This window comes from Elephantulus edwardii, unplaced genomic scaffold (assembly GCF_000299155.1).
Source record: "Elephantulus edwardii isolate Elephantulus edwardi_28Jun2011 unplaced genomic scaffold, EleEdw1.0 scaffold00132, whole genome shotgun sequence".
Classification (NCBI taxonomy): Eukaryota; Metazoa; Chordata; class Mammalia; order Macroscelidea; family Macroscelididae; genus Elephantulus; species Elephantulus edwardii.
In genome coordinates this window covers 6,429,176-6,440,672 of record NW_006399882.1, presented here as the reverse complement: position 1 = coordinate 6,440,672, position 11,497 = coordinate 6,429,176, and the positions used below count along the sequence as shown (strand labels likewise).

At 46.1% G+C, this 11,497-nt stretch overlaps 1 protein-coding gene across 3 annotated transcripts in view; it reads left to right on the top strand.

Moving 5' to 3' along the window:
* Positions 1-11,497, top strand: part of MAGI1 (membrane associated guanylate kinase, WW and PDZ domain containing 1) — an 810,123-nt gene that overhangs the window by 781,016 nt on the left and 17,610 nt on the right. For 2 of the 3 annotated variants that reach the window (XM_006893840.1, XM_006893841.1), the window contains 4 exons: positions 478-569; positions 3,541-3,733; positions 7,314-7,604; positions 10,489-10,689. In XM_006893840.1, the coding sequence (XP_006893902.1) occupies positions 478-569; positions 3,541-3,733; positions 7,314-7,604; positions 10,489-10,689 (777 nt within the window). Of the gene's footprint in view, positions 1-477; positions 570-3,540; positions 3,734-7,313; positions 7,605-10,485; positions 10,690-11,497 lie in introns of all 3 variants that reach the window. The other variant, XM_006893842.1, reaches the window with a different exon arrangement.

The window sequence follows — 11,497 nt, the reverse complement described above, 5'->3', positions numbered from 1 at the left end:
GCACATAACTAACAACAACAAACAAAAAACAGGACTTCTGAAATCCCCAGAACCAGCTTTTACTTGAGAAACTGCTTTGTTTTGGGGGGAGCTGAGCTGTTTTTTGGGGGTTTGGCCACACCTTGGAGATTCAGCACATAACAATTTTCATTTACCTAATTCGCCTTCCAGCAATGCTAAGAGAAGTAGTCAAAGCCGACGTTCAGCTTTGATGGAGGTAGTTGCTTTGGTTTGATTAGGGATTATCAAACAGTGATTAGTCCTTTGGGAAAAAAATGGACTTAGTGACTGTTCCCACTGGCTACTGCCCTCCGGTGTCATTCATTGTCTCAGCCCTGTAGATGAGTGTGTGTCCTAGCCTGTGTTAGACAGCTCTTGTCTGCTCACTGACCATCAGTATTGGTCTTGTAATTGTGTGCGCCTCGGGCTCCTTTATCACAAATATAACCACTCTCTTCCTTTCCCTCCTCTCTGCAGTTCCAGATTACCAAGAACAGGACATCTTCCTGTGGAGAAAAGAGACTGGATTTGGATTTAGGATTCTAGGTGGAAATGAACCAGGAGAACCTGTGAGTCATTGATCTGCCTTTTTCCTGATGCTGTTTTTCTGAGACTTCAAAGGAAATTGGTGGTGATGACAAATCGCCAAGATTGGAGTCTGCCTTGATGTAACACTGGCTCTTTCATCTTGAACAGAGTGTGGGCTACTCACCCAATTTTGTGGAGATGCTTTTGTCTTGAGGACACAGGGATTGGATCCTTTCAAAATAGGCTGTATTCATGTCGGTAAAAGCACAGCAGGTGGAGTTTCCCATTAAGAACTAAACAGGAGCAACCAGCATCTGTCAAGTTGAGCCTGACTCATGGTGACCCCATGTGTTGTAGGGTAGAACTTCAGGCTGTAGGGTGCTCATGGCTGTGACCATTCAGAAGCAGATTGCCAGGTCTTTTGAGGATTTGATGGGTTGATTTGAACCATTATATTTTTGGCTATTAGGGTGGTGTTTGAATTGATGCTACCCAAAGGACTCCCCGAAATAAGAATACCAGAAGACTTTCTGCCATGGAGTCAATTCTGACTCACAGAAGTGCCCTACTGGTTTCTGAGGTTGTAGGTCTTAATGGGAGCAGATTTTTGCCTGTGAAGCAGCTGGTGGACTCAAACCACTGACCTCTAGTTTAGCAGTCTTAACTCATTGAACCCACTAGACCACCTAACCCACTGCCATCTATTTGTTTCTGACTCAGTAGCCCTCGTTTACATTTCCCATCTTATGGGAGGAGACTGCCTGTTGATGGTGCTCCCAGGGAGCAGGGGGTGGAGTGGAACTGCCAACCTTTCCATTAACAGCCCACCACATAATGCCTCCACTGCCACCAGGGCTCTTTTTACTCCACCACCAGAACTCCATAAAAACAGAAAAAGGCATCAATAAGTAAAACAAAGGCCTCGTGCTTCTGGCCAACGTCTGTTAAATCTGCCAGCAGTTGTTGGTTTTGTATATTGATCAGCTGGTGCACAGAGAACGCTTTACAGGGCATCATGAGAGATGAGCTAAAAGGCAACATAATCTTTACCAGAGAAAAGAAAAAGGTCCTGAGCCCGAGCCAGGTGATGTGCATTTAGACCCAGACATGTAACTTCCCAGGCCTCTGTTTCCTCGGGGTTAGAGTAAGCATCTCAGGATCCTTTTAAAAGGAAGAAAGAAAGTGAAATACCATTATTGCTAACCTCTTTGTGACAGTAATAACTGTTATTTACCAAAGGAGTCCTAGTGCCACAGTGGTTAAGTGTTCAGTTGCTAGACTGGTGCTTTGAGGCCAACCTCTCAGTTCCTCGGGAGGAAGACCTGGCATTCTTTGTCCATAAAGATTGGTGTCGTTAGGTGCTAGCTTGCTGCTGCTGTTGTGTACTGCCAAGTCAGAACCGACCCACAGCTGACCCTCCAGCAGGTTTTCAGGGGCAGTAAATCACATGGGAGGAGATTGCTTATCTTTCTCCCTCAGAGAAGCTGGTAGATTTGAACTGCAAACCTCTGTATTGCGAGCACAAGTCTTTACCAGTAAGCCACCAGAGCTCCGTAGGAAGGCAACATAGTGCTTAGAAAAGTAGAGGGTCAATGAAGCATGTGATGTGCTAGTTGGTTCATTATAAGTCACCAGGCCCTAGAAACATAATAGAACAGCCCCACAGAATCGCTCAGGTTTTAATATTTATGGAAGCTGATTTTCACATGTTTCTCCTGTGGAGTAGCTGGTGTATTCGAACCATCAACCTTTCAGTTCAAAGCCAAATGCTTAACCCCTGCACCACTGTGACACCCTCTCCATAAAGATTAATACCCTATGAGGAAGTTAGGGCCACTATGAGTTAATCAACAACAGCAGCATGATTTATTGAGGGCTGACTTTGTGTCTGACACCATGCTGAAAGCTTTTAACACATTGTATCATTTACCCATCAAATTAATGTATTTATCACCATGTATCAAATGAAGAAGAAACAAAGGCACAGAAAGGTTAATTAGTTTGCCCAGGGTCACAAAGCTGGTTCATGGCCTGCCAGAAAGCTGTCTGGCTCCAGAACCTGTGGGTTTTTTAGTTTGTGGAGGTTCCTTCTTAATTATAGATGTTGATAGAGGTATGTGTGCTATTACTGTCTACTTGGAAGGCAAGGAAGTGCAGACAGGTGTTTGAGCTAAAGCTTGGTGAGCATAGCAGTAAGACACTGAGAACTGCTCTGGGTGCACAGACTGAAATATTGCAGAACTGAACGGTAAAGCCAGACTTTGCTTGGTTCCGGCATCATTTCACATATTTCCTTGCATTCCTATGCAGAAAAAAAAATGTGGCTTTTATGATTATTACTAATTAGAAGAGTTTATATATGAAAGCAATGTTCTGAAATAGATATCAGAACTCAGTTGCCACTGAATTGGAATTAACTCATAGCCACCCCTCCAGCCAGGTTTTCAGAAGCTGTAAATCACTCAGGAAGAGATTGTTCATCCTTCTCCAGTGAAGTAACTGCTGGATTTGAACTGCCTGCCTTTGGGTTGGCAGCACAATGCTTTAACCACTAGGCCATCAGAACTCCCCTTTATGTAGATAAGAAGGGTGAAAAGAGGAGTTAGAGTGATTTATGGGGGCTCTGAGTGGTGCCATGCTTGGTGGTGAGAAGTTTCTGACTCCACAAAGAGATGCTTCAGAAGAAGAGGTCTGAATCCAAAAATCCAGCCACTGGAATCTACGGAGCTCAGTTCTGTTCTAACACTATGTTTTAGAGTTGATAATGGCAACTGGTAAGGTAATTTATATCTGCAAAAGGGTAAGGGAAAGATGGGCCATACAGAAGACCACAGGTAAAAATTGCGGCACCTAACACCAGGCCCTGGGACACAGTGGGTACTCAGTAAATGTTTGAAGCTTCTGCAGACAGGTTGTAACGAAGAAACTGAATTGTTCTTAGAAATGTGACAAGCTCAGTTGTAATAGTAAACCCGGGGTCAATGCTTCATCCACTGTCCAATTACTCAACAGATTTATATCGGTCACATTGTACCACTGGGTGCTGCTGATACGGACGGCCGCCTGAGGTCTGGAGATGAATTAATCTGTGTCGATGGGACACCAGTAATTGGAAAATCACACCAGCTTGTGGTCCAGCTTATGCAACAAGCTGCCAAGCAAGGCCATGTCAACCTCACTGTGCGGCGCAAAGTGGTGTTTGCAGGTATGTTTCCATTCATTCCTTCAGACAGTGCCTCTCCAGTTTATGCACAGAGATGGCCCTCCTTCCCGCGCCTGCCTCCTCAAGGGTCTATTTTTGTAAATGTTTGCAAATGTGATCAAGTTCAGAATTTCCAGATGGTTTGCTTCTCTCAAACCAGGCAACACTACTGTCATTCAAAGGCACTTTAATGTGTCATTCACACATGTTCAGTAAGGGCGTATGGAAGAAGGCTTGTTGAACATACATTGTTTCCCCTCATCCAGTGCCAACCTTAGTCCTTAAAAGGACTTAGTGATCCTTTTTAACTGTTAATAACGCTTCACAAAAGAGGTCATTATAAAAAATTTTAAAAAAATAAAAAAGAGGTCATTATGAAAGTCAGCAGGTTGTCGTTTCACATGAAAAGTAGTGATTTCTTTCTTTGTCATTGTCATTTATTTTATTAATTTTGATGAACATTTACAGAGATTTTGGATTTTCATTCATTAATTGTTGTACTTTTTTCTTTACCCCCCTCTCCCCAGTTTTGCTTTGAAGAGCAAAAGATAAATTTCTTTGTTGGTATACAATCTCCCCCTCCCGACCCTGCCCCCCTACCCCGCCCCACACTATGCAACCTTAATTCTGGATTCCTGTGATAATCATAATATGCTATCATATATCGCTTTTAAACTGTTCTCTCCATCATCTGTTTCAATTCAGTATACATAATCTATCCAGTTTTTCTCAGTCTTACCCCAACCCTGATGTCAGTCACTTTCTACAACAGTGGCACCATGCAGTATTTGTCCTTCTGTGACAGAGATATTTTACTCAGCATTGTCATTCTTTTAAAGGGAAAATTCTCTGCACGTGAGTCGTAGATCTGGGTAGTTCCAGGTCATGTTTGATTTTTCTCTTGACTGCAGCCTTCAGAGGTCTTTAGCTCTCGTATACTCCTGTGTATCCTCCAGGGCTCATGTATAACCTCTGTGAAGCTTCAGAAACCCCTCTTCATCAGTGTCCTATTGCCCTTCCCATTCCTCATGCTTTATTTCCATATCAAGTCCTACATTTTGAGACAGTGAGGCGTGGATCTGCGTTTTCCATTCAAACCTCAGTGTATTGAAAGCATGTACCTTGATTTTTTTACCTTTGTATACAGTCCCAACCTGGAAGCAGTCAAGACAGAACCCTGAATGTGGAACCAGCATAATGAAATGTAACAATTACCAGAGAATTATGACATGAAGTATTATGAAATCTTCATAGCATTTATATTAGTAGAGCAAATACTTATCCAATAAAATTAATTGAGGCCGCTGTTTTTATTGAGAATGGGGTGGAGAGGAGGAATTCTAGTGTAACTGAACTGGTAAATGATTAATTATGAAGTTACCAGATTCTAATGTAAGGGTCTTATCTTCCACACTCAGAAAACAGTGAATCAGTCACAGAATTTATTTCCTCATAGATCTAATACATGACTTTAAGAATCTGCAGCATAGTATTTTATGTAGCCAGTAGTGATCAGTTAGAGTTGACCAGGGGGATGAGAGAAATGCTTTGACAAAGTAAGAATGATGTTGTGGTGCACCGTTGAGTCGGAACTGGCTCATATTGACCTTCCAGCAGGTTTTCAGAGGCAGTAAATTGCGTGGAAAGAGATTGCCCATCTTTTTCCCTCAAAGCAGTTGATGGGTTCAAACCAAATACCTTTGTGTAAGCAGGCAAATCCTTGCCACTAAGACATCAACAGCTCCCACAAACAAGAGTATTGTAATTTTGTTTCAGATTGGTTTTTTTTTAAATTTTAATCATTTGAGGTTAAGATTAATAACAATGTCTTATATTGGTTGTTTTTATTTAAGCTTCATGTTTAAAGTCAACAAGACCGCTGTGGAGGGCCTTTGTATTTGCCCAATGAAAATACATTTAAAGCAGAGCTGTTGGGAAGCCAAAGAAAAATAGGACTTGAGAGTTTAGTGCCCTCGATGTGAATGTGCAGTTAGGTTCCTGTCTCCATAACAAAGAGCTGGTTGTGATTGGTGTAGCCCACATCTCAACTCAAACACCTTTTCCTTTTATTTGTGCACTGGAGTTATTCTTTCAAAGTGGGCTGATCCTTCAGCAAACTTCACTCTCAGTGTAGATGCTGATGTGCACATGCTGTACATGTTGCATAATTTGAGAATCCTTCTTACATTTCTTTGGGATCAATGTTAGTGAATGTTGAGTAGTAAATGCTTTCTCAAGAGAACCTGTGAGGAATTTCTGTACTTTGGTTCTGTAAGGCCATAGGCCACGATACCTAGCACTGATTTTTTTTCTTTTTATGATTCTTTTTGCAGGCTGTAAGGTTGGGAGAAGAAAGAAGGAGTAAAGGGCAGAGTTGGGGTGGAGGAATTCAGTTGGGGTGGAGGAATTCAGTTGGGGCAGAGAGGTGTTGGGCTGAGGGACATAGTTGGGTCTAGGGACACAGTTGGGGTGGGGGTGCAATGGGATGGAAGTACAGTTCAGATGAGGGGACATAGATGGGGTCTGGGATGCAGGTGGCATGAGGGGACAGAGTTGGGGTGGGGACACAGTTAAGGTGGGGTGCAGCTGGGGTGGAGTGGCGAGTAGATTCAGTAGGTTGAGAGGGTGCAGTTGGCATTGGGGTGCAGGGAGGGTCACAGTTGTCGGTGCAGTTGGGGTGGGAGGGCACAGTTGACTTTGGGGTGTACCAGGGGGCACAGTTGGGATGAGGATACTCAGTAGGGGAGGGATACAGTTCACTTAGGAGGGTATTTGAGGTGGGGCGTTGCAGTTGGTGTTGGGGTGCAGTGACGGCACAGTTGGGTTGAGGAGACTCAGTATGGGTGGGACACAGTTGGCTTGGGAGGGTGCAGTAGGGGTGGGGGCCCAGTTGGGGTGGGGGTGTAGTGGGGGACCCAGTTGGGATGGGAGGGCACAGTTGTCTTGGGGTTACAGTGGGGAGTGTAGTTTGGGTAAGAGGGCACAGTTGGGGTGGAGGTGCAGTGAGGGGCCAATTTGGGATAGGAGGGCACAGTTGGTATGGCGGTGCAGTGAGGGGGCACAGTTGGCATGGGGTGAAGTAGGGAGGGTGCGGTTGGTGTGGGGGTGCAGTGAGGGGGCACAGTTGGTGTGGTGGTGCATTGGGTGTGGAAGGGTGCAGTTGGCTTGGGCATACAGTGGGGGTGTAGTTGGTAAGAGAGCACAGTTGGGGTGGGGTGCAGTGGGAGGCCAATTTGGGATAGGAGGGCACAGTTGGCATGGGGATGCAGTGAGGGGGCACAGTTGGCGGGGGTACAGTAGGGAGAGCACAATTGGTGTGAGGGTGCATTGGGTGTGGGAGGGCACAGTTGGCATGTGGGTGCAGTGAGGGGGCACAGTTGGCACGGGGGTACATTGGGTGTGGGAGGGCACGGTGGACGTGGGGGTGCAGTGAGGGGGCACGGATGGCATGGGGTGCAGTAGAGAGGGCACAATTGGTGTGGGGGTGCATTGGGTGTGGGAGGGCGCAGTTGGCGTGGGGGTGCTCTCGAAGGGTGCGGTAGAGGTGCTGCCCCCTCACTGGGATGTGCACATCTCATTGCAGTCCCCAAGGGGGAGAACGAGGTGCCGTCGCCCGCGTCCTCACACCACAGCAGCACGCAGCCGGCCTCGCTGACGGAGGAGAAGCGCACACCGCAGGGCAGCCAGAACTCGCTCAACACAGTGAGCTCGGGCAGCGGCAGCACGAGCGGCATCGGCAGTGGCGGCGGCGGTGGCAGCGGCGTGGTGAGCGCAGTGCAGCCCTATGACGTGGAGATCCGGCGAGGCGAGAACGAGGGCTTCGGCTTCGTCATCGTGTCCTCCGTGAGCAGGCCCGAGGCGGGCACCACGTTCGGTGAGTCCCCAGCCGCCAGGGAAGACATAGCACCAGTGCCCGCAGGTAATGCAAGCCTTCAGTGGGGGGTGCAGTTGCACTCATAGGGGGCCTGTCCCCCTTTTTGAAGCACAGGTTTTGGAGGGTGCGTCTGTAGGTGCGTTTAGCCCTCAGGTTCGTTCTGAATGTGCGTTTAAACACAGACAGCTTCCCTTGTCCATGGGTGTTTGACATTTGAGTAATAATCCCTTGACAATGAAGAGAGTGAGAAATTCGCCAGAGAAGGACTTTCCAAAGAGCAAATATCATTCATAGCAGTGGTTTCAGGCGGTCTTCTGGGGTAAGAGGAACACACGATTCTAAAAGTGCCCGTGAAGAAGAGAGGTGTACAAGTAAAATACTTAAAATGTTCTTTCCACCTCATTGGGGTGCTTTCTCTAGCCTGTTCCTGTTTCACATTTCCCCCCAGTTTTAAATAACATTTTTACAATTACCTGGTTAAAATTCACGCTAAAATCTGAGTGAAGAAGCCAGTGTCCCTGCTGCCTCTTAATTTCCAGCAGAGCCAACCTCCCTGCCTTGTCCAGACTTGGGGGCTTCGGCGGGGTGCAAGGACACATGTGCATCACCTCTTCAGAAGGTTGATCAGCTTTCTGCTGCTGTGCCCACAAAGGCAAACGGGGACCGCCTGATGCCAGAAACCAGTGGCCCAAGAGTCTCCATTGCATTAGAAAGGGTTCTGTATGTTTACTCCCAAAATAAGCTATTTCCTTGATAAGATAAAAAGTCATTTATATCTCCTGAGCACAAGCATTCATTAAGGTGGGCTAGGATGGGAGTGAGGAAAGGCTGTACAGGCTTTGAACTGAGCCTCAGCTCTGCCCCAACATGACTTAACTACATAGAGTATAATGTCTAATAATTATCTAGGTTGGAAAGCTAGGATCAGGAAGGTGCTCTGTCCCCTCAACATACTTACCCGATACAACTCCTGTGCCTTCATTCGCTGTGCTAAAACCATTCCTTTCTAAATTGTGGTCATTAGAAGGGAGTCAGCCAGGGCTCTGTATGTATGGCCGCAGTAATACCCGGTACTAACAGTGCTTTTGAGAGTTACACTAATGAATAAAGTTACGATAGTGGCATGGCATGGATGGCGTGTCTTTGAACCAAAAGTTGTTTAAATTCTGAGGCTTTTTTGTTTAATTTTAAAAGAAAAAGAAAGAAGGGGGGAAGAACCCGCAAGTTATTGTCTTTAAACCTGTGTATTGTCCCCAGCTCCCTTGATAGTCTCAGTCTGTCTAGAGAAGAACATCAGTTGCATCTTGTACTATAGGATGAAAACTGAATGTCTTCACTCACAATTGTTTTGCTTTGGCTCTTGCACTAAACAGATTTAAACTTTGGCTAATACTTTGCATGAGACTTCAGAGCATGCCTCATACCTGCTGCTTTCTGTTGCTCGTGCAGTTTGGCCTTGCAAGTAGACTAAACTTAGGCAAGACCTTGAACTTGAGAATGGACGCTTTCTGTCACTTGTCTGTTGGATTCCAGTAGATTGCTTATTTCCTTTATTTTTTTTTTTTCCTCCTTTGACCTTGTAGTATATCCAGGGGCAGAACCCAAAGCACAGTGGCAGCAGTTTCAAGAAATTACAGTACATTGTCCTATACATTTTATCACCACAGTCTAAATTATGAGAGAAAAGCCTATTCAGTCGCTAATTTCACTGTCCCCAGTGTTTGATACTTAGGTCACCTTAATAGGCCTAGGAATTATGAAAGCTATCTTAATGGTCAGTCCCAAGAAAGAAAGATTCTCAAAAGAGGAGAATATGCATAAGAACCTTTGAAACTCAGTATATAACTACCTAGAAACTCCATGTCAGGCCTCAAAGCCCGTTTTCCACCTGTACGTAGAAAGAAACGAAGCTCTTGGTTGTTGACATATTGCACAATAAACCTTTCCTCTTCCAACGTACCTTTTCCTGCTTTCTAGCATTGTAGATGTGCAATGATTTATTCTGAGAAAGGGCATGAGTAAAGGAAAAGGGTTGAGGAATGATTTGAACCTAGCTTCGGATCAGTGTCCGCAGCCTGAGTAAGCCCTAGATCTTCGTCTTCCCTTGAGGGGATTTTTGTGAGGGAGGAAGGAGATTCTAGCGGTAATGAAGCAGTTGAGCCCCGTCTCAGTGAACACATACACACTGGGCTGATTGAGCAAAGGTCATACGAGGAAATCGAGGTGTCGGGGTTGACCGCTTCCTTGGCTCATCTCATAATCATGCTTCTCCCTCGCCCCTCCACCACCACCGGAGCTCTCATCATTCTGCATGGAAGGCGGAAGGTCTGAGTGCGTGCGTCTGTGTGTGTGTGCGCCCATTAGGTGTTTCCCAGTTGAATCTTCAGTGCGAACAGACTCTTACCTCACCAGCAGCTCAGTGGTTATGTTTCTAAATGGAGAAAGAGCAAAAACATTGGCAGAAACTTAAGCAACAGCTGGCAAAAATGAAGTGACACCAACACAGAATGCATAAAAGCGGCTGTCTCCACTCTTGGTTTCACATTAGCAGTCCCAAAATAAGCCAACAGTGAGTTATTTTCGGACTCCTGAGAGGCTTTGAAGTTGTTCAATGTCCTGAATGTGGTAACTGATTGGAGGAGGGAAGCTGGGGTTCTCCCATCATCTTAAATCAGGGGAGAACCACAGCCCTGAATTCGAGGCAGTAGCAACTTGCACAGATACCCCCTCGGCTCAGAGCTCTCCTTTAATAACATTTGCTTAATGCTTTAATTAATTAACACTTAACCTTCTCTTTCCCTTTTCAACCCTTTTTCTCCTCCCTTTGCTGTATTCCCACGTAATTAAAAAAAAAATACACAAATTAAACTCAATACCAAAGCAGGCAATGCATGTGTGGCTATGCCTCACAAAATAGGTCGGATTATTGAGGGGAGCCCTGCTGACCGCTGTGGGAAGCTGAAAGTAGGAGACCGGATCTTGGCAGTAAATGGATGCTCCATCACCAACAAGTCCCATTCCGACATTGTCAACCTAATCAAGGAAGCAGGAAACACAGTCACCCTCCGCATCATTCCTGGGGATGGTAAAGTATACCTCTTCTCTCTCTCCCCTCGCCTCTCCCCCACTCTTCCCCCTTTCTCCATCTCTCCCTACACACCTCTCTCCCCCTCCTTTCTCGTTCCTCCTCTCTCCCCTTCCTTCTGCCTTTCCCACAGCACCCACTCACATCTCTTCCATCCTCTCTCCCTCTTCTCTCCCCCCTTCCTCTCCCCTCTCCTGCTCACCTCTCTCCCCTTCCCTCTCCTTCCTCTCTCGTCCTCTCCCTCACCCCCTTTTCCTTTTCTCCCCCTCACCTTTCTCCTCTCTCTCCACCACCCCTCCTCCTCCTCCTCCTCTCCCCCATTTCTTCTCTCCCTCCCCTCCCTCCCTCGTCTATCATTAGTGTTCATGTAATTGAAAAATGTTGGTTTAGAGGCAGCCTTAGCCATCGTTAACTGAAAGGGTACCCATCAGACAGATGTGAGTCACTGATACTAAACCACACCTCATCTCTTCCTTAATCCTCTACATCTGTTGGCCCTGCCTTGCTTCAGATAATAGAATTTCCAAACATTCGTTCCAGCTGGTTTTGTTTTGTCTAAAATAGGATCAGTTTCACCAGTAGGAAAGCCTTCCTCTTCTGTTCTCATTGTTGTTGTGTGCTATGGAGTCAGCTGGCGCTCCGTTGGGTTTTCTGAAGCTGTAAATCACAAGGGAGGAGGTTGCCCTCCTCTCTCCCACAGAGTAGCCGGTACGTCTGGAGTACCTGCCTTTGGCTTGGCAGCACAGCTCGTTTCCACTAGGGCCACTAGAGCTCCCTGATGTTCATGAACTATTTTTTTTGCCAAATT